Here is a 25,900-nt window from a genome sequence, read left to right as displayed (position 1 = left end):
ACCCTCCACCTTTGCAACTCCCCCCCTCCCGAAACAAAAACCATCTTGTTGTGGAAGTTGTCGTGTGTCACAGGGCACCCACAGTGTACCTTTTCATTTACACACCTTTACTTGCAATAAGCCGTTGGTCTGATTCAAGGCCTCTGGCTTCTGCTACACTATCAATACTGGATTCTCAACCAGGTGTGATAGCCTCTTGTTGCCCTGTGTCATGGAGATCATGCAGCTTCGGATCGGCAGGACCAGCCCCTTCACATGCTCCATCAGCTCATAGAGGCGGTAGAGCTCCGGATCTGGCTCAGGGTGGCAGCTGAGATGGTCAGCCTGCCAGCTCTCCACCCACACCACCAGGGGGAGCTCTCCAGCACCGTCCTGGCTAGCTCACCCAGGGCAGGGCCAGCTCTTCTGCTCTTGTATCTTTGGAAGCAGCGCACCCACACCCTTGCCACCAGGGCCAGCTCTACGATCCTGACTAGCTGAGGTGCAGCCCCCTCTACTGAATGCTGTAACCTTGAGGGGTGGGGCCAGCTCTCTCAGTGATGACCGGTGAAGCAGGTCAGGGGAGGCATCTCTCCCTTGCCCACTCTACCTCACAGCAGATGAGTGGCAGGGACACAGATTTTTTTTCTTTTTTTAAATCACTTGCTAAAGTGGATTGGATTTGTTTTAAAAGGAAATTACAATCAAAACAATCCCATGAATATAAAGAGAAGTGTTTTCTTAGTCATCACTTTTGAAAAGGGGGTAGGAGTAGGCTGTGCACATTCTTGGAAGGCATTTTGTTCACCCTGAGCTACATCCCCAGTGTGAACTTTTTTTTTGGGGGGGGGGTTCAAGATAGGTTTTCCTGGAACTCACTCTGTGGATCAGGCTGGCCTTGAACTCAGAGATCTGTCTGACTCTGTCTCCCAAGTGCGGGGCTTAAATGCTGTTAGCGTGAACTTTTTAAACTTATGTTGCTTACAGTGCTGTAGTGATTGTGACCCAGTGTGTCAGGTTAAAGCCAGCATGTTCTGCTCAGAGTGTTTATAAACCTTTACCATTGAACTAGTTTGCTCTAGTTTTATAATCATAACACGCTAAAGGAGCACACAAATCTAGAAGTAACAAAGGTTAAAAGCTAGTGCAGCCAGTGAGTATGGAACACATTGACTTTATTTCAGTTAGATTTATTACGATCTTGACAAGTTGTTTAAAAGAAAAAATCTTGACATGCTGGGCAGTGGTGGCGCATGCCTTTAATTCTAGCACTCAGGAGGCAGAGGCAGGCATATCTCTGAATTTGAGGCCAACCTGGTCTACAAAGCAAGTTCCAGAACAGCCAAGGCTACACAGAGAAACCCTGTCTCGATAATAATAATAATAATTTTTTTTTTACATTCTTCCTGGCATAGAACTAATTTATACAGTTGGGCTGGTCGGCTTTACAATTCTGCAAACAAATAAAGCATCAAGTGTGAAGAAACTGGTGTGAGTCAGGACTGTGGGCTCTGGGGAGGCTGAAAAATGGAGAAAACCAGGGCATACCACACATTGCTAAGCTGTTTCAGAGTTCCAAAGCAACACTATGAAGTGTTCCTATGAACACTGTTTGCCCCTACTCTGTTAGATGGAAAGGCTGTCTGCAGAAGTTGTTCAGGAGTTTTACCTGGATGGTATGCGGTGTGATACAGTGGTACAATTGGAATACTTCTGGAAGTGCCAGTGTCTCCTGGCAACTCCTTATGGTAGGCTGTGCAGTCTAAGGAGTTCCCAGAGACTCGGGTGCAGCGAGGATCCTGACCTACACAACAGGAAAGAGTTGGAAGGCAGGAAAGGGCACACCCAGAGACAAAGTGGATGCTTTAGTGCAGGCATTAAAGATGCACGCTGAAGTCTCTTCTGTGACTATTGTGGCTTTTGAAGCACATCATTCAAAGGATGTTATCTGTGAGTTTAAAGATTAAGAGAAACTCAGAACAGCAAGGTACTTCACTTAAAGGAATTTTTCTTTGTAAATGAGAATTTAGGTGTTTTATGAGGTGTGCTTCAGTTTATGGGTGAGCGGGGAGTGCTGATAAAATTGAACTGTAATGTCAGAAGGATGTAAGACATGTTTCGACCCTAAGAGCAATGCATTATCTGTTTTCGTCTCATTCAAGGTGCTTCTTCTGAGTATATAGTATATAGTGGCCTTGCAGCAGCTTGGCCAATAATATTGAAATTCTTAACTCTGGGCACTCTCTCTCTCTCTCTCTCTCTCTCTCTCTCTCTCTCTCTCTCTTTCTCTCTCTCTCTGTCTTTCCAAAGGAATGGGGGCTGATCATTTCTGTTGTTGGCTGTCCTGCCTTTCTACCCTGCCTCATTAGGACAGTGAGAAATGAGTGCAGTTGATCTGCCGGAAATACTTCAGGATTAAGGTGAGCCTCAGCTCTGCCATCTGGAGTCGCAGCCTGGTTCTGCGGCTTGCTAACCAGAGGATGTGCTGAGTTGCTCAACTTCTTACCTCTAAAATGAGAATTCTTACCATTTCACAGTTTATGAGATAACTAAATGACCTTTTTTATTCAATCTGAAAACTCTCTCTGCCCTCGCTCCTTGGCCCCCAAGGAAAAGCACAATTGGCTAGGAAGTGGGCTGGACGAAAGCAAGTCCATAAAACTGCCGAAGACCCCACCCATCGCCCTCAAATTCCAGTTGCTCCTACCAAACAATAATAATAATAATAATTCAATAAACAAAACACCTTACCAGCTAGTCTGAGCATGTACATCAAGCTTACAGTGTGGCTCAGGTAGTCTGAGACTTTCATCGTAGGTGCAGCAGGTTGGGTAGGACACGTAATTCAGGTCCGACCCCCTGCCCTCAGTGAAGCCAGTTTGCCTTGAAGCATAAGGAGGAATGGATATCTCCATGAATCAACCGGGGAGTGGGGGGGCTGCTTCTGGGGGATGAACGGGTGGGGACACCATGTGACCAAGAGAAAGTTAGCTTCTCACTGCGCCTACTAGGTTTTTGGAAGGTACCAGTGTGCACTGTGCCCCACAGGCATGCCAGGGTGCACATGTGGAGGTCAGAGACCTGCTCTGTGGAGTTGCCTCTCTCCTACCTAACTCGGGTCATCAGGCTTTTGGAGAGCTTCGTGTGAGCCGTCTCGCTAGGTGGGCTCACTAGGTATGGCAGCTTGGACACTGGCTCCTGGAGCTGCGGTTCCTAGGAGAAAAGCACTCCTGGGATAGCTTGCTTCTCGAGGCTCTTCTCTAACAATACTGGGTCTATTGAATAGATTGTTTCCTCCCTAAAAAACGTCTCTCATAGGAGCCCCCTTTTCCAACTGGACAACTCAGGACTTCCATTTCACTTACTGTTTTCCATTCAGGAAAGTCCCTTTGCCTGGGATTGGAGAGATGGCTCAGAGGTTAGGGGCACTGGCTGCTCTTTCTAAAGTTCCTGAGTTCAATTCCCAGTAACCACATGGTGGCTCACAAGCATCAGTAGTGAGATCTGGGTGCCCCCTTCTGGCCTGCTGTCTCACATTCAGGTAGAATACTGTATAACTCAATCTTTGAAACCAAAGTCCCTCTGCCTCAAAACTAAGGTTTCTCCTGTTCTTAGACTACAAAGCCGCTATCCCTCCCCCACACCCTGCCCTGCTGTTATGGAGGTCGAGTAAATACAGATCTTTAGGGCTCATGAGATAGTAAGAGGACTAGGTTGGCTAGTAACCAGTTCGGATATGGCGACAGCAGATATGTCTGTTCCACACAGCAAAGTAGACTTAAGACAGCCCTACCTTGATTCCCTCCCCGAATGACATGTTCTTCCCCAAATCCTGCTGCTGAAGTTCTGGTGAACCAGGTTACCCTGTGACTAGGCCCTTATCCATGAACGTAGTACGCTGTTTTCTACAAGTTTGTTACCGCTTGTCCGTTATATACAGCTTGCCTGCCGCTGCTAGTTTACTGTAGGCATCTTAACATTTTCATTGTAAATTCTTGTTTCACTTGGCATTTCTGTATAGGAAAGGGAATTTTTCCCCCATAATTTTTTAACCACCGAATTTTCTTATTAGATTGACGTTTCCAAGATATTATGATACAGTGGGAAAGTGGGTTTTAGTTTACAATTCGGAAGGGCCACACCAATGGAAATGGATAAAAAAATAGTGTATCGATCAGCATGTCTTCCATAACCAGGTTTTACATAACCACTAGCTCACTTTCTCACTCTAGCCTTGAAGCATAACTGGGGCCTCAGATTCTGTACATTGTGTACACTCTTCTATTACAGCCCTCTTTGCTGATGTTTTCATGCTGACACTGGGCTCTTCCATCGAACCATCCTCATCGTCCTACACTCCTATAGTAGGTCCTCTTGGGAAAGACAAGCCGTTACCACTGGCTCTTTCTGACTCTCTGGTCACCAGCCCTCTACCTGCCTCCCAATACTCCCAGCTGGTCTCCACTGCAGGTGCTACTAGGGAGGCCCTAGATTAGTTGAGGACCCAAGCTCCCTCCCAAGCTCCAAAAGCAGGATGCTTTCCAACAAGAGAGTCCACAAAAGCAGACTTGGTTGAAAATGTATTTATTTTTCTTCAAATGATCATTTTCAGGCAATAAATAAAAACAGACATGTTTGACTCTTCTAAAAAACAAAAATCCCCTAAACTATGTACATCCTACAGAAATACAAGCATATCAAATGTAGAAATGACACCACTCAGAAAGATGGGGCTATTTACACAAGTTACAAGTATTGCATTGATATCTTTCTGAAGTTCTTTGAGTGATCCATGAGCTGAGGAGCAGGGCACTGGAAAGCAGGACTTGAAAACAAACACAGACTTTCTCCATCTTTCTTGGAAACGAACTTTAGGGAAATATATCAATACCCAGACACTATTTGGGGCCCACTCACAACACTCCACAAATTGGTTTCCACTCAGGGGCTCCCCCAAAGAAACCACCTCACCCCCTCAGCCAGCTGTGGCTAGTGGGACCACAACGACCCTGTGACAAAGCTTCTGATGGGGACTCCTGTTTCACAAGCTGGCTGTGTGTCAGCAAGACCAGGTCTTTGTTAGAATTTTACCATCCAGAGAGAGCAATGGCATCTCCAAACTTGGCTGCACACTAAGAGCACCTAGAACACTGGAACACATTGGTGTCTGGGTCCCACCCTCCCAAACCCTGGTTTCTTTGGTCAAGGGCCACCCAGATTATAAGAATTTTCAAGGTTGCCCAGGTGATTGTGATAAACCACCAATATGAACTATCTTATTACTCCAGGCTTCCAGGCTATTGCCCAGTCCCTTCCCCTTGGGACTAACCATCCATCCATCTTCCCTTCCTACCACCTTCCCAAGGACTCTTAACCTCTTTCCATGGCTTCCTCAGCCTTACTGAAAGCCAAATGCCAGAGTACAAGGTCTCGGCACAGGGAATGGGAGAATGAAGCTGAGGGCTGCTAGCCACCTGCTCACCTGTGCTTTAGCTCTCAACTCCCCAAAACACCCACGGATGGAGCCAAGACTCCCGGGGAAACTGGAAGTGCCCCTCATTCTCTGGCAAATATTCAACAGCTTCCTGACATTGCAAAACTTCCCATCACCAGCAATCAGTTCATGGATGGGACACTGTCTTCGTTAGATAGTCCAAGCCATCAAAGCTTCTGGAGAGACAGTCACAGTTTTTAAAAGGTGACCCTGCCCCCCCCCAACAACACACAACTTTTTATCTTGCTTTCAACCAAACCAATGTCCTATTTTCCTTCTCAGAGTTTTGGGTGTCATGCTGTTATCAAGTACAAAAAAAATGACTTTATAAATAGCCCCTTGCCATTGTCATAGGTGGTTTGAATTAGGAAGCAGGGAAGGACATTTGGAGCTCCCACTGCCTGTGTGGTTGGGATCCAGTCTGGGAACTAGGACACATTTGGCAAACACACTCATATAAAAAGGCTGTCTGTCCTCCAGAAAACCTTACATTCTTGGAACCCAGGACTTGTCTAGCTACAAAAACTCCTCCTAAAATTCTTCACACATGAAACAGCTGCCAGGAAGCAGGGGAGAAAAAAAGTAGGACCATCCAACGAGGCAGTCTCTAATGGGTGCCACCAACTGGGAGCTCAGCCCCTTCATGCCTTCAGCCAAAGCAGCCAACACGGCAGTCAGGGAGGAAGGGCACCCCTCACTTCTCTAAAACAAAAACGCAAAGTAAGGACTCTGAACTCACCCAGAGGCAGGGGGACACAGGCCACCAATACAAGATATGCCAACACAGGTTCACAGTTCATTGGGGAAATGTGACGAACCGGGCTGTCTGGGGTTTTGGACAAGAAAGAGCGTTCTGCCACGATTGTGACATTGAGGCTTTGAAGTTATTTATGTGGGATCAAGAATGTCCACGGAGATCTCGGCTCCCAAAGAGGGTGAAAAGCCATGTGACCTCTAAGCTGGCACTCCATCACAATACTGTTCCTCAATACTACAGATAAAAACAGGTTCCCTCCCCACCCCACCCCAAGCCTTCCCCTTAGAAAACACACTCGTTCCTCCAGTTGGAAAGGCTCCTTAAAAATTGTGTTAGCCCAGTCAGAACCCAAAATGGCTCCCGAGAACCTTCCCCTGGTGCGCTCTCACCCCCTTCCAGACTTTAGGAACCCCAAGTCATGGCAAACCTCTTTTTATTCAAAGGAGGGCTGCTGAACGTATTCACTTGTCAGACAGGGATTTCATAACAAGAATTTCTTGGTATGCTTCAAGTCAATTCCTAAAACAGAAAACTCCAAATTTATCCAAGAGAAAGGACAGTAGTGAGTTCACAAAGGGATTCGTTTTTAGCTCGTCTTTAGTGATCTGGCTTTGATGACCGCCTTGCCAAATGATTCACCGGAGGAAAATCTGAATTGCACCCAGTTTTCCAGGAGCACCTTAGAGAAGATGGCGTTTAGCAAAGACAATATCCAAATCCTAGGCAAGCTGGAAGAAGATGCTCTATCACAGCCAAATGGACCACTGGAGAGGCAAGCTTATGGTGGTCCCGGGAACCAGCTGTAAAAGCGACCTGCCATAGACATTTTTTTTTCTTGCACGTCACCCTGCCTGCTTCTCCGTGGCAACAATGCATGACAGCGACCACGGTGCCTGGCAGAGACCCACAGACTGCCCACTCACTTCCTTGTTGCCATGCCTGTGTGAGGTTTCGGTGCTCTACTGTGTAACCTCAACAGAGATACATTGCCAAGTCACCAAACTCCCGCACATGTGTCCTTGAGAAGTTCTCAAACATTCGTTAAGCATAATTACTCAGTTGTCGACTAAAGAGAAGTGAAATGCTGTGGCCTAGAAGTTCTAGAACAAAACTCCCATGAATGCAACAACAGAACAAGCACACAGAACCAGGCACTTCCGGCAACCGCGTTTTCTCCACTTTTTTCTTTCCCTCTCCACTTGATAAAATCGGTTGGGCACATTTGCCAGGATCTGTGGGTTTCATAACTTCAAGCTTGACTGCTTTAAAAAAAAAAAAAAAAATGAGGTAAATCTCTACCTGCAAAGAAAAAACTGGCAAATAAACCAAGTCTTCCCTGGCCGCGGACGCTGCCGTTATTGCTCTATGTTGGAGTGTTTTGTTTGTTTGTTTAACGCGTATTCAAAGTCCTTATTGCCATTCTAGCCGGCCCTGTGGTTGGCCAAGGAGAAACGGAAGGGGACAAAGCATGGGTCACCTGGTCCCCCACTGGCCAGTCCCTATTCGCTGCCTACACCTGGCTCTCACAACCCGGGCGGGGTGGCCCACTCTGGACTCGTCGTTCCGAGGCTGGTCCTAACAGCTGGGGGAAGTGGTGATGGGGCTGTGCAGGTAGGGCAGGTTGCTGGGGGCCGCGTGCACGCCCACGGACACGGGGAAGCTGAAGACGAACTGCGAGGTGGGGGTGGGCGTGGCCTTCCCCCTCTCCCGCAGCGGCCCCGACGACGGGCTGGCGGCCTCGGCGGCGCAGGACGTGGTGAGCACCTGAGACTCGAACTGCAGCAGCTGCCCCATGAAGCTGAAGTTGGGCGAGATGATGCTCCGGCGCTGCTTGACGAACTCGAACGCCTCCTCCAGCCTCACGCGCTTCTTCATCATCAGGTAGGCCAGGCAGATGGTGGCGGACCTGGAGATGCCAGCCTGGCAGTGAACCAGCACTCGGCCCCGGCAGTCCTTCACTGCATCTGGGGCAGAGAGGAGGACATGATCAGGGACCCTGGTGGACTTCTGGAACCACCACTAGCAGGCGAATGGTCGAGAAGCCAGGTCAGTTTCTCTCTCCCTTTAAGTTGCCTTTTTTTTAATGAAATACTTGGGGCGCAGCAACGAGAAAATACAAGGCGAGTATCACCGCCTGCACGTTAAGCCTAAAATCCCCACCCGCCGTCCCCTGGGTAGCCCCGAGGGAGGGTAGGCAGCCTACCAATGTACTCGATGGCTTCCATGAACCAGGAGCTGATGTCCGCCTTGTGGTTATCTTCTACCGGGATGCACTTGTACTGGAAATGTCCCTCGAAGTGATTGGGGCAGTCCGAGGAGACATTCAGCAGGGCTGTGATCCCCAGGGCGTCCAGCATGTCCCGGCGGGCGGCGTGGTAGGCGCTGCCCAGGTAGAGGAAGGGGAGGATCTCCACGGGACCCCCCTGCACCGAGAAGAAGCACAAAGACCCCGGGAAGACATGAGTGCCGGCACCAGGCCTGAGGGAGCGAGTCCTGGAGACAGTGAGACAACCCAAGAAGGCTTTCTAGGGCCTGAGAGGCAGGGCTCTTCCGGCTGCTTCTCCCCAGCTCCGGTTCAGCGGGACTCCAGCGGGCAGGGGCAGGCTACGGGCAGGTCTTACGGGATGCTGGCCGGGTGGTGCCCATGACAACGGAAGCTGCACACTGGCCGTGAGACACACTCAGCCCACACCGGGAGCTCTCGCTGCCAGTGGATCACTGAGCTAAGCATCGGGTGGTTTAGGGATCGGTTTGGTTGGCTGTGTCTACTAGTAACACGTGTTGAGAGAGGACATCACGGACAAGCGAGATCATGGTGGGATGAGATTCTACTGCTGTCCTAAAGATAACGACTTACAGGCAGAGATGGTGGATTCTAACTCCATCCCCAGTCCATCTGACGGCAAAAGTGGTGGCCATGAGCTTGAGGGGCAGTGACGGGAGCGGATTTTTGGGGGAGGGAACAGGGCTGGCACTCTTAAGTCCATCGGCATTTTATAACTTGTTGGTATGTGAGGGAGACCAAAAATGATCCCAAGGATATAGTCTGTCTTTTCCAGAATATTCTCCAGCTCCCTATGGACAGGTCCAAGCAGGCCTCTTCCTCTCAGCCACTCATGCCTCCGGGGTGTACCTATCAGCTCAGCCTTCGGGGAGCTGATATGGAATAAGGTCAAGGGCAGCCTGGGCTACAAACGGAGAGCCTGTCTCAAAACGAAAACAAAACAAAACAGAGGCTAGGCCAGAGGCTGGTTGGCTGGTTGGTTGGCTTTTCTTAACCAGGGATAATCGGGAAGGGAGAAGAAATTAATTCCTAGGAATAAAGAGCCCCGACCTAAAATCCCACCATGATACTTGGAAATTTGGCACCCAGTTGTCAAATTTAGGAGTTAGGTATGAGGTCTGAAAAATTGGAACTCTCAGAAGAAAGTTCCTTCATGTTCTCTTGCATAGCCTGACTTGAACCCGGCGCCCAGGGAACTGGGTACCACACCTACCTGGTCATGCAGTGGGGTCCCACACGAGCTGCAACCCAGGTCCAAGGACTCCGTGGTGCTGGGGGGCACAGGTGGCGGGATGGCTGCCAGGGCCTTGGTTTTAGAGCAGAATTCTGGGTACTCAGAAGAAAACCTCTCATAGCCACCTGAGGAGAAAAGTGGTTCAGGTTAGTGGAGACACAGAGCCCGCGGGGAGCGAGGAAGGCCGATCCCAAGGCTAGGGAGAGCTGTTGTCTCCGTCGGTACCACTAGGTGGCGCTGTAGGTCTAGAGATGATCGCTGCCGAGAAATTTTCCTCCCCCTCGCCCGGAGAGGTTTGTTTGGTCAGAGGACCATATCGAGCATGTCGAAGGATGCAGGGGGCTTTGGGAAAACCATGGCCAAGTCTTCAATTTGAGATAAAAATACGCAAAGGACGATGTACACCGATATGCCAAGGGGACTCTAGTACCATGTGCAGCGAGCACTTAGCCAGCCAGTTAGTTGCGCCCTGGCCTGGTGAGGAGTCCTGCCATCGCCAGCTTCTGCCCTTCTGATGTGGGAGGAGGCCAGACCCCGATGCGGGTGCACACTGGTACTGCACTGCCTCCACCGCCAGGGTCACAAACGAGATAACCAGCCTCCATCACACAAACCACTCCAGCTACGCAGGCTGGGGCAAGGAAGGCTTTTTCTGACCTGAGTGTGGAGGAGCTCCGCAAAGGCTATCAGATCATCCTCTTCCGAAGGGAGAGTTTTGTAACGGAAAGATAGTGCCAGTCATCTGGCACAGCTGGGTCACTGTCCTACACGGGCCTAAGGGCAGGTGTGGGAAGGAACGAACTACGACCCCTTTGTGTGGTGGCCTCCAGGACCAGAAACTATACCACTTCAATACAGCCTACACAGCAGGGATCAACCACTCTCATGGACAGACCCACACAACAGGCTAAACAGAATGGTAGGCGGGTCGCTCCTTCCCAGTGCCTGGCCCTGCTAGAAAGGCACCTCTTTGGCTTTGTGCCCTCCGGCTATTCAGCCACTGATGGGGCTGACATGTGACCAGTCAAGTGCTCGGCCCCTCAATTCCAACCCTAGGAGGCTGCTTCCTGTGGCCTCTGAGAGAAAGGAGAAAGGTCTCGCCACATCACAAGGCTTCAGAAGCAGAGCACCCATTTTTTTTCCCCCTCTCTGACCAGCGGCTCTGCTTGCCCTCTGCTCACGCCCTCCGGATGGAAAAGGATATCTCTGTGGTCAAAGTTCTTCCTGCTGAGTCACAGTGATCAGCCTCCAGAGGTGGAAGCCCGCAGCCCGGCTCTGCCGGCTATGGATGTATTTGTGGTCTCAGTGGTCACAGCACCCAAGGGGGCAGGGTACCCTCTCCCTCCCATTAGAAATCCTTTCTCTTAGTGCGACCCAAAAAGGGAGAGATGAAAATCTGAGGGATGAAGAAGCAATAAAAGCCTGTCACCAAAAGCCAAGAACCTTCGATCCATGGCCCCCATCAGGAAAAAAGGCTGGCTGAACACCCCATCGATAAGGGAATCACTTGCCCCTCCGTGTACCTCTGTAAACCTTCAAATCCTTAACCGTCTCCTCGTCTATCGACATCCACTTAAGCAACCAAAACATTTTTTTTAAAAACGAAGTTAACAGTGGTTCCTGGCAGAAAGTTTCCCTCCCGGAAGACAGGCACAACCGGCCGCACCTAAAACTAGTGTGGCACTGACCCACTGTGGCTCAGATTCCAGGGTCACAAAGGTGGACCTCAGAGCCGAAGGACCCATTCCCACCCTTCACATCATGGAAGGGGCGCACACAGGAGCCGGCTGGCCTGAAGATCCGGAAGAGACACGAGCTCTGCAGACAGGTTACATCTGAGCCTTCTGAGTCATCAGCCGGGTACCCGACTCCCACCATCCTCTGACCTGAGCCCCCCCCCATCGGTAAGTGATTAATCTCCCCTGGCACGAAGTTCCGGGCAGACTCATTTGCCTGCCTGGCACGGGCACCCTGGGAGAGGTTCGTAACCGCCCTATCCCCCCCCCACACACACACTAGCTGCTGGCTTTAGGGAAGCTGTGGTTGGATGCTATGAGGACAAGGGGTGCAGAAGGCCCAGGACAGGCCCTCTCTGTCACCCACACAGAGGAAGAAGCCATTAATTCCTGGCCTCACATGGCCATGCCGCTGTTAAGCCTTCCGTAACTCAAGGTATCTGAGTTCCTAAAACCTAGAGAGCCCAAACAGGGGCTGGCTACTTCCTGTGTGACAAGCAGCCCAATAGAAAGCGTGAAGAGCACCAAGAGCACTGGGTTACACACAGAGCGGGCAAGAAAGCAGCCTGGGGTCTCACAGGCAGGTTAATGGCAGGGACCAGCATTCACCCCCGGGTGATTGTTAGTCTTATCTTCAGCAGCCCGGCAGTCCATTCACACTGGCCTGTCCCTGGGGAGGACTGCTGTCATCCCCAGGCGACTTCACACGTACTCAAGACACCTGACAACTGGGCTTTTCCAGTGGGCATTAGAGACAATGACCCACCCTTAAAAGAACCAAAACTGAGCCAGGCCAGCACTTGGAAGGCAGAGGCAGGTGTTCGAGGCCAGCCTGGCGTAGTTCCGGGACAGCCAGGGCTGTCACACAGAGAAACCCTGTCTCAGTAAAGAAAACAAACAAAACGGCAAACTGAGTGGTAGAACGTTTCTAAGACATGATTGGGAAGACGGAAAGTTAATGAGTTTGCTTTTATTGAGACGGGGTCCACTCAGTAGCCCCGGCTGGCTTCCAACCCGGGGCAACCTTCTCATGCTGGGATTACGGGTATGAAGGACCATCCCCAGATCGGTGTGTAGGGAAAGCTGCCTTAAAGTGTTTTCCCCTCGGGCCCTCCTAACTAGCCCCACCTTTTGCAGGTGTCATCATGGCCACAGCCTCCGTAGTAAAGAACCAGTTTTAGACCACCAAGTTTTTCCACCACGTTTTTATCGGAAACTTACTCCACCACACACAAAATCACCAGGTTTTCCCTGCACCTCCCTTGCCCGTCCAAGAGAGCTGGAAGCCCAGCACGATGCTTCTAGCTGGTCAGTCTGGCCATTTCTGAAGCACGGGACATCTTCTGAATAAGATTTCGAAACCTATACCAATGAATTCCAGCCTGTTTTTCCTACGTCCGATTACATGTAATGTCAGAACAAACTTCTTAAAGGTCTTTATTTAAGAATCTGCTTGCTGAGGCCGGGGGTGTGGCTCAGCGGCATGTATAAAACAGGCTGGTTTATTTCCCTTGCTTATTACCTTTCCACCTGTTAAGTCAGAAATGGAAAAATCAGGCCCGGCTTTCACAGGGCTTGCCTGAGGGGCAGCTACACCTCCAGTTAGCTCCAAGGCCTTCCTCCTCTAATTCTTTCACACTCACGGCAAAGCATTTCAGAGCATAAGCCATGGCCACGAGGGCCTCCTAGCTACTGCCAAGCCCTGCAGGAATGAAGACCATGTATGTGGAAGTGCTTTACCGGACCAAGCTGGTTGGGGCTGGTCATAACTAACACCACGACAGGGTTCCCTGAGGGGAGTTGCTGGGGTGGTGACCACAGCTGCGGCTCTTAATGAGGCTGTCAATCAATACTGACAGCGAGGACCACCTAAGCCAAGGTCTTGCTCGGCCCAGAAAGGAAGGTTGTCTGAAGGTCATCTGCCTTTGGAAACCTTATTTTAACTGGGCGCCCTTCAAGCTTTACTAAACTAAGTGGACTTCTGACCCTTGGGATTCCCAAATTCTTCCGGTCCTTCCCAAGGCCAGTTGGCCGAACCCCTTAAGGCAGCAGTTCTCAACCTGGGGGTCTCGACCCTTGGGAGGGGGGTTGTCTAAAAGCCTTCTAAAGGGGTAGCATATCAGCTATCCTGCACATCAGACATTTACATCATGATTCCTAACTAGCAAACTTATAGTCATGAAGTAACAAGAATAATTTTACGGTTGGGGCTTCACCCCATGAAGAGCTGTATGGAAGGGTCACTGCATTAGGACGGTTGAGAACTGTCCCTAAGGCCCTGCATGGGGACTAGATCATTCTTGAGTCCCTCCCTGTCCTCCCACCCGATCTGCTGTGTCCAGCAGGCTCGCTTCTGTTCCTGCAACATTCCCTCTCTGCCAAGAACTGCCTCTCTGAGTAAAGAAAACAGCTACCCGGTTTTACAGGCTCGGGAGTAGTTAAAGGGGTTTCTTGGCTCTTTAATGACCACCGTTTCCTACAAGACATTCCGTTGTGTTGTATTTACAAACAGAAGAGAGGCCAGTCATTCTTCCTCCAGGTACACAAAGCAGGAAATGTAGGCAAGCCCCTGAGCTATGCCCCGGGAAGAGCCCTAGCTCTGCACTGGGAAAGCTGGAGGAGATAAGAACCAGGGAAAGAGACAAGCAGGCACCAGCCGGGCTGAGGGACATCCCCTCCCACTCCTACCCCACTCAATTCAGCGTCAGGTCAAAGACCCGAGGGCAGGCGAGTGGTAACCAAGAGGAAAAAGTGGGCCGTGCAGACGACTATCCCAATAGCTCAGAACAGCCCCCTGGATGACTTTGCAATTGGGTTTGAATGAGAACTGAGGTCAGGAGGTAAATTCTAGACAAGAGGGAAGTTAAAATTGTTCAAAGGACTCGTGGTCAAGAATCTGAAATCCAGCAGCAGAGATCACAGGCATCTACCACGCCAGGCTGAGATCGTTTTTTGTGTAATTGATTAATTGTGACACCGGTGAGACTGGCATTAAAGAATTATTTCTATTAGGGTAGGATTTTTCCCCCCTTTTAAGAGCCAAGTATCCTGAAACTCCAACCCAAACATGGAGGTTAAGAATCTGAAAGACGTAAACTGAGATAAAACCTCAAATTTTTAGAAACTGTCCCTAATAATATTTTATAGGATTTTTAAGCTCAAAGTACTTCTCATGATTTTTACTCACAAAAAGGAAGTGTAAGATCTTACTTGCTGTTTGGACCAAAACTTGATCTATGGTAGCAAATATACCAAGATTAGCAATACTTCAGCCAAATTTAATTTCTGCTTTTTAATCCTGGCTTGTGAAAAATCCAAATAACCAGTCCTCCTTCTTAATGGGGGGGGGGGGGAAGACAGATTTCTTTTAAAGGCACCTATGGGTTGGGGGTGGGAGGCCATATCTCCCGGAAGGACAACCACCACGTCTCCCTCCCTTCAGCCCACTGCCTGGCCCCCTCACTCCACCAGGAGAAGAAGGGCTCTGATTCCCCAGCTGAGCCAAATTACACCATTAAACAAACCTGCCAGGCTTCCTATCAGGGCTTTGGGCCATGATTCTCTCCCACCAGGCCACATCTCCTAGGCCGGCAGGGGCTGAAGGGCTAAGAGCTTGCTTCCTAGAGCAGACATTTTCCCCGCTGCCCTCCCTACCAAGGCCTTTTTCAATAGCTGGCAGAGAGGACAAGGAGGGACCGAGAGATACCTCAGCAAGCTACCACGACCCCTGCAAGACACGAGGCAACATTCATTCTTCCCCAGTCTCATTTTAGGCTCTTGCTTCCAAGGGCTGCTCAACTTCTTTCTGGCTAGGAGCGGGGGTAAGAGTGCGTTAACAGCTGTTCCTGAGCAGATGAAAACTTAGAGCAGTCCAGGCCTGTAGCCAGGCCTAGATGAGCGCCACCTCAGGACTGGGAAGTGGCTTTTGCCTTTTGAGGGGCCAGGGGTGATCCTCCCAGGCCAATAACGGAGGGAAGTGGAAAACAGAGATCAAGTGCGGCTTGAAGGAAATGCTTCCTTTCTGCGGGGCAGGGACCCAGGACTACTCACTAGAGATGGGAATGTCATTTTGCCCAGGGGCCATCTGCCCTGTCCGTCTTACATCACTGTTTGCCCTGAAGCATCTCTCAGAACTGGCCTGTTCTCCCGGTCTCCGGATCCGAAGCAAGACCGGTAGAGTGCCTCGAGCCATGAGGTTTATTTAACCTTAAAAATATGTCTCTCTTCCCCAGGCGCCCGGCCTGCCCCGGAGCCTGCTCCCCGGAAGGAAGCCAAAGGGCTCCGGATCAAGGCTCACAGCTGCTGCTCCAGGGCGATCCCCTCCGGATTTCTTCCAGGAAGAAAAACAAAACAGTCTGTGACTCCACGTGGGGCTGAAGCACTCCCGAAGCCAGGGCTGGGAGACCTGGGCCCCAGCTCAGCTCTCTCAATCTGAGAGCTGAGGAACCCAGAACATCCTGGGCTCCCCATGGGACTGTCACCCCGAAACCATTTCACCTTTCCCACCCGCGAGAGCCGACAGGCTGGAACAATAGGCCAAGAAGGGCAGGGGGACCCGCGCCTGACCCAGGGCTCCGGGTACCGCGTGGGTCGCGTGATCTCCCTAGCACTCTCTCCTAAAGGGGCTTAGGGAGAAGACAGAGCAACTGGGCCCCTCTTAGAGAAGCAAAAGAAAAGTCAGCAAAATCGCCTTAGCAGTTCAGCCTCAGGTCAACAGCAGCGTTTCCCTAGCAGCTGACGGGTCAAACGGTCAGGAAACAACTGCGGAGAACAAAGCCCCCCGCTGTTCCCGCCCAGCCATCTCGAGCTCGCCCGCAGCCAGCCGCTTCCCGGCGCTCTTCGGAGAGGACCCGAGAAAGACTTCGCTCTCGGCCTCCCCGGTTGACCTCTCCCGGGGACCGAGGGGGGGGGGAAGTCCAGGCAAGGGGGCGCAGAGCCTCGGCAGGGAAACGGGCAGGGCTCTTCCCAGGCAGAGATCGAAAACAGCGCCCGGGTTCGGAGGCAGAGACCCGACCCGCGCGAAGGAATGCGCGGAATGCGGTGGCCGGAGGTTTCGGGGCGCAGCGCAGCAGGGGGCGCCCGACCACCCCCCCCTCCCCAGCGCTCGCCGCCGGCTCCCCAGCCCAAGGCCCTCCCGATCGCCGGGCTGGCAGGTGCGGCGAGCGCTCGGTCCCCTTCCTCGGCCTCTGGGACAGTGCACGCTCTTTGGGGGGGGGGGGGCGTCTGACATCTAAACCTGCCGAGCCACCCGCCTTCTCCCCGGCCGCCTGTTTCCGCGGCACCCGGGCACGCGCCGCTCGTAAGAGCCGAGAATGGCGTGTGAACAAAAGGTGGCAGTCCTCTGCCGCCGGGATATCAGGAGGAGGAGGCGCGGTGGCGCCCGGTGTCCCCAATATATTGGGGCACTTGGGTGTCCCCCAGCCCGGGGCAAGTGCAGTTGGCCGTCGCCCAAGAAAGCTCCGAGTTGAGGCGGCGAGGAAACAAGCGACACATCGCTCCCCAGAGGGGCACCTGGAGTCTCCCTCTCTCCCAGGCAGCATCCCCACCTCAAGCTTTCACCTCCCTTCGCCGCTGTCCGGGGCTCTCGGGGTCGCACGGAAACACTGCGAGCGCGCTCTCGGCGCCCGGAGCTGGGCCGCGCCGCGCAGGGGAACCGCTGCCAGCACCCAGGCCGGAACCGTTCGCGTCCGTAAACACGGAAACCCAAAGGACGCGTGCCGGCTGCAGGCGACCGGAGAGACGCGCCAGCACGGCCTCCCCGGGACCTGGGTGCAAGAACCCGTGCACGCGGACACGCGCACAAAGACGCGCGAGCGAGGAGGGCTCCCGCAGCCCCAAGTCGCTCGGGTGCTTCTCCCCGTTCCCAGCGGGGGAGCCGAGTCCCCCCCAACACACACACAGACAACCCCTACCCCCTCCAGCTCGACCCCCCACCCCCAGCCACACACCCCTACCCTCCGGCTCGCGCCCGCGCGCCCCCGGTTACCTTTCAGCAGGCAGATGTCGGTGCGCTCGGCGTTCCGGCGCAGCGCCCGCACGACCAGCGACACGGTGCTGTCGTCCCGGAGGCTCTCGGCGCGCGGGCTGCGCTCGTCGTAGACGATGACGGCCGAGTAGAGGCCCGAGCGCAGGCGGGCGCGCACCTCCTCCTCGGCGGGCAGGATCTGCTCCAGGCTCACCGAGCCCTTGGCCCTCCGCCGCACGATGGTGTTACAGCGCACGTTCACCGAGCCTCGGATGTAGCCGGCGCTGTGCGCCAGGAACGGCCTGCAGTCCAGCAGCAGGCACTTGCCGCCGCTCGGCAGCCCCAGGGCGCCGCCGCTGCCGCCGCTCTCGTCTCGGTTCATCAGCCTCTTGAGCACGCTGCAGTCCATCTCCCGCAGTTCCTCCATCGTCACCATGGTCGCCGGGAAACGCGGCAGCTGGGGAGCCGGAGAAGGCCAAGAGAGGCGCCCGGGCCAGCGAGGCTTCAAGGAGGAGCAGGCGAGGGGCTTAAGAGGGGCGCCCGCCGGAGTGGCCGCAAACTTGGCCCCGGGCTCTTCTCCCTCCGCGCGTTCGTCCTCCCGCAGCCTCGACGTTACATAGCAGTCCGAGGCTGCTCGGGCGCCGAGGCAGGCGGGCGGGCGGGAGCGCGGCCCCCGGGGAAGCGGCCGAGGCGTGGAGCGTGTTTACGGGAGAGGAGTCCTCCCGGTTGGTTGTCTCCAGCGCGTTTTACCGGCCGAGCTGCTTCTGCCGTCCCCCCTGTCTCCGTCGCCGCCGTCCGCCCCACAGCGCCCCGCCGGAGCTGCGCGCACCGCCCCAGCCAGAGTTTCCTCCTCTGCCTAAGAGATTTATTAACGCTCGCCGGCTCTCCCGGGGGAAGGGAGAGTCATTACTACCTCACCGGGCCCCGCCCCCCGCGCTGGGGCCCCGCCCCCGCCCCGGCCCGTGAATGGAGCGCCGGCCCCCCTCGCCCCCAGTCACGGGACCTCGACGTCACAAAGAGAGGAGTAAACAGGGCTCTCGGAGCTCGCCGCCAGGCCCATTCATAAAACCCGAGACCTAGAGGGAGAGGGAGGCAGCCTCCGACCCGCCCGCCCGCACGCGCGCACGCAGCTCCCGGACTTTGTGAATGGAGACGCGCCGCGTCTCCCGGTTCTTGCTCGGCCCCGGAGCGCGGCGGTCGGCGGCGTTGGGGTAGCAGCGGGTGGGGTGGGGGGCCCGGCCTGGCCCAGGCCTGGGCTCTCGGCTCGGAGGGCTTCACCTCTGCGCCCCCCTTCCCCGCCCGGTCCCCCGCGCCTCTCCGCCGCAGCTCGGGGCTCGGCTGCCACCCCGCACGGCCTAGGGACCCCTTCTCGCCTGATTTGGCCTTGCTCTTCGGGTCGGGCCGCTTGTGTTTTGTTCTGTTTTGAACGCGGCTCCCCAGACGGCGGCTGAGACCCGAGCGCCATCGGTTTCCACCCTGAGCTGTTCCGTCCAGTTTTATAGCTTCCCTTGGAACGTGGGCCATCCCGGAGCTGGCAAGATGAAAGGGAAGGCCCGAGCGCCAGAGCCCGCTCACAAAAGGGAGGTGTAGGGGGTTTGTCGCTTTACAACCCGGGGCGGGGGGCGTTAATTGGCCGAGTGCTGTACCCGTGCAGGGCCCAAGCTTCCTAGCGGGTTTATTTAACCGTGGGGGGCGGGGGGCCCGGACGTTTTCCGCCTTGGGGGGAAGTCCTCGCCTCCCTCTTGGTGTCACGCGCTGGCCTCTCGGGAAAGGCCTGTTTAGGGTCTACATTTGGCGAGAAGGAAGACGCCGCAAAGTGTCCACGCGAAGGATGACCTTCTGAAAAAAAAAAAAAACAAATGGAACAAGCTCGGGGAGGAGTCGAGTTTCTACCTCCCTCTCTCCGGGTCACGTAGCATCCGCACCCCGGTTTTCCTTTCCCAGAGGCGTTTAATCCCTGTCCGTCCCCACCCCCAAGGGCTTGCTTTTGGTGAGAGGGGAGGTCATGCGCGCGCGTGCGCGCGGTAGGGACCTTCCAGAAGCCAAAAATGATTCGGCCGAGCCCTTGCCAAGTCTCGTTAGTGATAATTAATCGCCGCCGAAAGAGGGAATTGCGGGGTTCGCTCGCGGTCCCGGTGGCGGCGAGGTTCCAGGGCGCGGGTGGAAGCCTGGCGAAGGACAGCGAGGGCCGCCGAACCCCCAGGGTCCTTCCCGCCCGGTGCCACTCTTGCCCTTGGCTTTGTTCTCGGCGGAGCTGCTCTCCCGAGCCCACCTCCAGCCCCCACCTGCCCGTTTTCCAAGCTCTTCTACAGGCTCTCCTCTAGTGCACCCCTCGAGTCCCCGGCACCCCCGTCCGGGTCCAGTGGACTGTGTGGGGGCGCCGGTGGACTGTGGAGACCTTTCATCCCCCCCCTCGGGTTCCGAGATGGCACTGCGCTATTCCTGCCTTAGATTTTTGGTTTTGTGGATTTTTTTTTCTCTCAGTTAAAAAGATAAACCATTGCATGTTGATTAATTTGTTGCTGACATATTAGTGACCTCCCACCTCACGCCACGCCACTGCACCTTAAGTTTTGGCGCCCGGGGTGGTGACCGCTCTAATCCGGGCTCCGAAAGGAGCCACACGCTGACATGGGCCGCCTGGGGCAAGGTCTCCGGCACCCACAGCAAGGGCGCCCTGCACGCGCGAGGAGGGCAAGGTGGGGGGGGGCTCGGCCTCCCCTACTCCCGAGCGATCCGGGAGCACATCTTGCGCGCGTCCCCCTCGCCGGCCCACCGTGGGTGCTGGGCATCCCCGGTGCCCGGACAGCCGGGGCCAGATTGGCTCGCGTGGGGGCCCCCCCCACTCCCCCTTCGTCTGCAAATCCGGCGGCTACCAGGCCTCAGCTCCGGGAGGAAAACAAACCGCTTTCCAAATGATCCTGAGAGCTTCGGTCCTAACCAGATCGGGGCCGGTTGCTCCGGAGCCCCGGGGGCTGGGGTGGAGGTGGGGGGATTCGAGGGGTGGGGGGTTGGCCACGCTCGGCTAGCCTTTGTCTCCCCTGCCTTAGGGGTGCTCCACCGCCACCACCCCCGCCGGCCAGGCCCCGGCCCGGCGCTCACGTGGCCGTAAATAACAGTCAAATCCGGGGGGGGGGGTTGGAGGGGAGGAAAATGCCCAGCGAACAAAGGGCTGCTTTCTGCACCTGACAAGTAATCCTTGCCAGAGGAGCCCGTAAATCCTGGAGGCGAGTCACACGCGGGGCGTGTGGGCAGGCGCGTGTGAGTGTGCGAGAGTGTGTGTGTCCACGTGTGCTTGGCCGCGCCTGCGCGCCTGCTCCCGGAGGGGGCCGGCCACTTCGGACTTAGTACCTTTAAGCCAACAGTGGCTTTTGTTGAGTAAATCAGAGCGGTCCCTTATCCCCCTGGTTCAGGAACTGCCTTCGGCACCGCGTGAATGTCAGCAAATGAGCTTTAAACGACAGTGTCGTGTTTACCCGGATACTGTGGGAGCACCCTAGATAATTTTCTTAATGGAAGCGTGTGAGCCGTTTGGTCGACAGTTAGGTGAATAACAATGGAAGGTCTAACCAATACCGGCTATAGAGAAGATATAAAACAGCCCTTCCATTGGTCCTCGGGCTGGAGGGTGAGAAACAGTCAGTTGACACAGGAACTCCGCGAGTCAATTTGTCAATAAAATCTTGCAGAAAACAAAGGCGTTTGGGGGAAGTCTGCTTGGATGGCCTTTCAGAGTTACTTAGTTGGGGAGTATCTGCAGGGACTGGGGTGGGATGGCCCAGTTTACATTCGACAGTAAACCCCCGGGGTGGAAACGCTTTTAAGAATTCACTGTGACACGTGAAACCAACTTCCCTTTCATCAGACAGTCTTTAGACCGACCTTATTAGTCACTGTCAGGCTCTGACAAATCCCTGCGCTTGTTTGAGACTCTTTCTTTCCAATTAGAAAGTTTTGTGATCTGGGGACTCGAAGCCTGGTAAAGAATCCCCAGAGAAGACGGTGGCTTCTATTCTGGTTTTGATGCCAACCTCTGACTCACAGCCCTGTCCCAAAGTAACTGAATAAAACTTACCTTAAAATAAAAAAAAAAAAAAAAGCCACCGGTAAGTGAATAATGGAGGTGGCAGTGGATAGATTTTGGATGGGTCCTCTGGCTTCCCGAGCCGTGCTGCCTACTGTGAACTGCACAGGGAACATCCCTTTTACCTGGACCTCTTTGTACTCTTCATAATAAAACCCTGAGGAGAGCTGGAGGCCAGCTCATGCTCCACGCAGGAAAAGCAGCTCCACTGTGGCAAACTGACTTGAAACCTGACCCTCAAGCCAGGGTGCAGAGGCAGTAGAAATCTTCAACACCCAGAAATCAACAGAAAGAATTCAGAAGCACAACCTAAACAGAGCTTTAGTTGAGATAGGGGTTTCCTGCAGCCCAGGCTGGCCCGAAGCTTGCTGTTGTACCCGAGGCTGGCTTTGAGCTCTTAATCCCACAGCTGTGCTATAAGACTATTGAAATACTGGATTCCAAAGAATTAAAATTTCCCCAGGAATCTCATGCTGGTGGAAGGGAAAAGCTGAAGAGGTCTGCCGCCGGAAGAAACTGACTCAGGAGAAGACCAAGACTGTGACAGAAACCAAACCTTGAACAGGGCTATTAATTACGCATACCTCTTGATTTCTGTTTAAACGTAAACCTCCTGCTAGTGACTGGGCCTCTTTATCTGTTCTTCCCAAGGGGACCACAGTGAATGACTCTCCCTGCTGTTCCCTGTTGCCTGTCTATTGTTATATTAGGAATGGATTGGCTGACACCATGGGCACCTAAGCCTTTTGTCCTGGGTTTACGATCTCACATGGGGTACTGCCAGAGTCTAAGCTTAGAGCCTTAAAACTTCACTAACACAGCCTCCATTTTCAAAGTTCGGGGATTACAAACATAGGCCACCAAGTCCATCTGAAGGGTCTTTTTAGTATAGCATATCGTCTCTTGTTTGTTTTGTTTTGTTTTTTTGGCTTGTTTTGTTTGTTTGTTTGTTTCTCTGTGAAGACCTAGCTGTCCTGGAAATACTGCTGGGATCAAAGGCATGTGCCACCACTGCCCATCCCATCCCCCTTTATTTTCTGTGGGCGGCAGTGTACCACGTGTTAATGATTTAAGATGGTAGCTTTCCGGCCGGCTGCACTGAGGAAAGTTTTAGAGCGTTGCTCCCCTTGCCATTTTATTTGATAGTTCTTCCTTCAAGACTATGCTCCCATATTTAGCTTAGAGGCCTTGGACAAGATGCTCTTCCCTTAGCCAACATTTCTGAGCAGGTGAGCCCTTATCCATCCCAAATGCACTCACTGTTCCCGTCTTTTCCTCCCAAAGCCAAGCACGCTAAAATGCCACACGTGAAGAGCAATCTCTAGCTCCTCTCTGCCCCCACCACCTCAGGACACGCGCTCTCAGAGAACAAAGCCCTCGGGTTTCCTTATCTGAGGCACACGTCAGTGCAACCAGCACTCTCTTGACACTCCAGGAACTTGTTGTTTAGCCAGGTGCGATGACAGTGCATGACCAACCTTAGAACACAGGGGGCAGAAGGACTGGAGAGTTGGGGAGCTAGCCTGGGCTACAAAGAAGACCATGTCTCAAGGGGAGGGAAAACCTGGATGAACTCAGCCTTGCCTCTGCCACTTGAGCTGCACGTGTTCTCGCCTTCCTCTACTCATTCACTCAACAAACAGGCGAGACTCAGCATGAGAAACAAGTGTGTCCAAATCGCTAGACGATGCCTTCAGAGACTTTGATCTGCTAGGTCAAACTAGAATGTCTGCCAATAAGTGCTATCGCATGGCAGGGACCAATAAATGTCCTTATAAGAAGAGCAGATAAAATGAAGGGAGAATCAGAAGAGAAAGGACTTGAACTGTATCTCCAGATTAGGGGAATGGAAGAAAAAGGGTGTCGTGAATAAGATATCTTTGGCCACTTAAATGTTGCCCTTGACTCTTCTCAGGAATCTACGAAAGAAAGAAAGAAAGAAAGAAAGAAAGAAAGAAAGAAAGAAAGAAAGAAAGAAAGAAAGAAAGAAAGAAAGAAAGAGGAAGGAAGGAAGGAAGGAAGGAAGGAAGGAAGGAAGGAAAGAAAACCTGCTATCTCACCTCTGACATTCATTCTGCCCTTGTGTCTTAAATTCTTTTCCTTTTATTTGTTAGTGTCTCTCTTCCCCAGCAGATTTTTGCCTGCTAAAAATAGACCAGCAATTGTCTGTAACTACAAGGGAAGCAAGATGATGCAAAAGCTGTGTGAAAACCCTCCACGGACCATGTGCCAGGCTAGCTGCACGTGACCTAGGCAGTGATCCTCAAAGTTTCATACCGTATCAATTAAGTCCTTCACTACCTGGGTTTCTAAAAAACCCAAGAGAGTAATGGAATTGTTGTTAACATTTTTTTTAAGATAGCAAAATGTCTAAATTATTCTGCTAAGGAATTGGCACCACTCCTGTGTTTCAAGCCAAACACTGAAGCATGCAATGAAGATTTCCTTTGGCCTCGTGAAATTCCTATGAAAAAAGGTCCTACTAAACCTTAGTGTGCTGGCGCATACCCTTAATCCCAAATACTCAGGAAGCAGACACAGGTGGAGCACAGCAAGTTCCGGGATAGCCAGGGCTACACAGCGAGCTCCTGTGTAGGAGGACACACACAAACAAACACACAAACAAACAAACAAATCTAAAAATTTTTATTAAGAAGTCAGGGTAAATTAAGGTGTGTTTTGTCAGTCTTCTTTGTAATGAAAACAAAGAAGAGATACGAAATCAGGGTCCTTAGAAAACCTCATTGGAACCCAGCATACAATGCTGGGCCCTCATACAGAAAATCTGGTGCTTCATCCCCGGGAGGTTTTTGAGAAAATGTGCAACAGCAAGGCAGTATTTCTTCAATGGTGAAGCAGAAAAGGAAAGCTGAAGAAGTCAGGGAGAGACCTACCCTTTTGTTTTATGCATGTGAAGCAGACACTGAGTACCTGCTCCCCAGCCCCAGACTGCATTACCTGTGACATCCACAGAATACTTCTGCTACCTATGATGTCCTCCACGGAAGACTTCTGCAGAGGGTCCTGGACACAGCCCGCACCCGGTCAGTACCGGGAGTGTGTACCCTGCCCTTGGGCGTTTCGGCGTCTCTCTGTTTGCACATCATGGCCTTGGGGTGAGCTTTTTCTATACATGGTGACCACTGGGTACATCACCGTTTGAGAGGGCATGGGGCGATGCAGGAGAGGGGTTGGAGCTTGGGGACGGTAAGAGGGTCTTACCAGCTAACCAGTGACTTTCAAAAGCCTCATAGCCCTTCACAAATACTATAGCACTCCTGTTGGAAATTTCAGGTAGGCCAAAGGATGAAAGGCTATGAATTAAGAGTTTCTAATGAAAAATATCTACCTTGAATGAACTCTTAATCTACTGCAAAATGCTGGAGAGTGTTACCAGCTAACCCCTTACAAATAGTGGGATTTTTGGTTTGGGTTTTGGTTTTTTTTGTTGTTGTTGTCTGGTTTTGTTTTGTTGTTGTTGTTCTTAGGTTTCTGGTGACAGGGTTTTTTTGTGCAGCCCTGGCTGTTCTGAAACTCTCTCTGTAGACCCGGCTGGCATCAAGCTCACAGGGATCCTACTGCCTCTGCCTCCCAAGTGCTGGGATTAAAGACCTGTGCCATCACCTCTCGGCCAAAGAGTGGTTCTCTGAAGAGACATCATCAACAACCTTCTCCGGCTGGATGGAACACTCCAATGAACAAACAGCCTAAGGAGGGAAGAAAGGAGACAGTGAGGCTGGATACAAGAAGACCTCACTTTACCACCAGCATCCTGCCACCAGAGCTGTCTCAGGAGAGTTTGTAGCCCTCTTGGTCTGGTACCCCACCATTCCCACCAGGGCTGCCTTAAGCCCCTTAAACATCACAGCTGCTCCACAGAGGGCTGCCTTTCTCTCCAGAGGACTTCCTCTTCTATAGAACTTTAAATGGTGACCCAGGGGCTGGAGAGATGGCTCCGTGCTTAAGACCTTCAAGGGGAAGAGTTTGGGTTCCAGCACCCACAGCAGATGGCTCCTAACTGCCTGTGACTCCAGCTCTCTGTCACACACACACAAACACACCCCGATAAAAAATAAGTATTCTGAAGAGTGTTATTAGCTCCTTTCCTTTTAAGCAGTGGATTTTTTTTCTGTGTAGCCTTGGCCTGTCCTACTTGGAGTCAAAGTATTTTTTTTTAATTAAAAATAAATAAATAAACATGACTCAGTGGCCAGCAAGTTAGCACTCTAGATAAAAGCACCTGGAGTGAAAGCCTGTGGACCTGAGTTGACTAAAGGGTCTACTTCCTGGTCTACGACATATTATCCTCCTTTCCTATCCCCTTCCTCCTGTTCTTTGAAAAAGGATATCCCCACCCCCATGTGAAG

General features: G+C 52.6%; 1 protein-coding gene across 2 annotated transcripts; it reads right to left on the bottom strand.

Moving 5' to 3' along the window:
* Nucleotides 1–4,547: 4,547 nt before the first annotated feature.
* Dusp4 (dual specificity phosphatase 4) lies at nt 4,548–18,336 on the bottom strand. Of its 2 annotated transcripts, none has more exons than XM_060381610.1 (4): nt 17,471–18,336; nt 9,728–9,873; nt 8,434–8,653; nt 4,548–8,194 (listed from the first exon to the last, which is right to left on the bottom strand). In XM_060381610.1, the coding sequence occupies exons 1-4, from the start codon at nt 17,883–17,885 to the stop codon at nt 7,806–7,808; spliced, it is 1,170 nt and encodes a 389-aa protein (XP_060237593.1). In that variant the 5' UTR covers nt 17,886–18,336; the 3' UTR covers nt 4,548–7,805. The 2 variants fall into 2 exon arrangements, with proteins under 2 accessions (XP_060237593.1, XP_060237594.1); XM_060381611.1 differs by lacking the exon at nt 17,471–18,336 and adding an exon at nt 17,031–17,279.
* Between the last annotated feature and the right edge of the window lie 7,564 nt (nt 18,337–25,900).

This window comes from Meriones unguiculatus, chromosome 4 (assembly GCF_030254825.1).
Source record: "Meriones unguiculatus strain TT.TT164.6M chromosome 4, Bangor_MerUng_6.1, whole genome shotgun sequence".
NCBI lineage: Eukaryota > Metazoa > Chordata > Mammalia > Rodentia > Muridae > Meriones > Meriones unguiculatus.
Note: the sequence above shows the minus strand (reverse complement) of the source record. Positions and strands in the feature narration are given on the sequence as shown.

Excerpts from the sequence above, each read along its gene's own strand:
- Dusp4 (XM_060381610.1), bottom strand. The coding sequence starts at position 17,885 with ATGGTGACGATGGAGGAACTGCGGGAGATGGACTGCAGCGTGCTCAAG. Across the intron at positions 9,874-17,470 it reads CGACATCTGCCTGCTGAAAG|GTGGCTATGAGAGGTTTTCT; the intron begins GTAACCGGGGGC and ends TTTTCTCCTCAG. Across the intron at positions 8,195-8,433 it reads GGAAGCCATCGAGTACATTG|ATGCAGTGAAGGACTGCCGG; the intron begins GTAGGCTGCCTA and ends TCTCTGCCCCAG.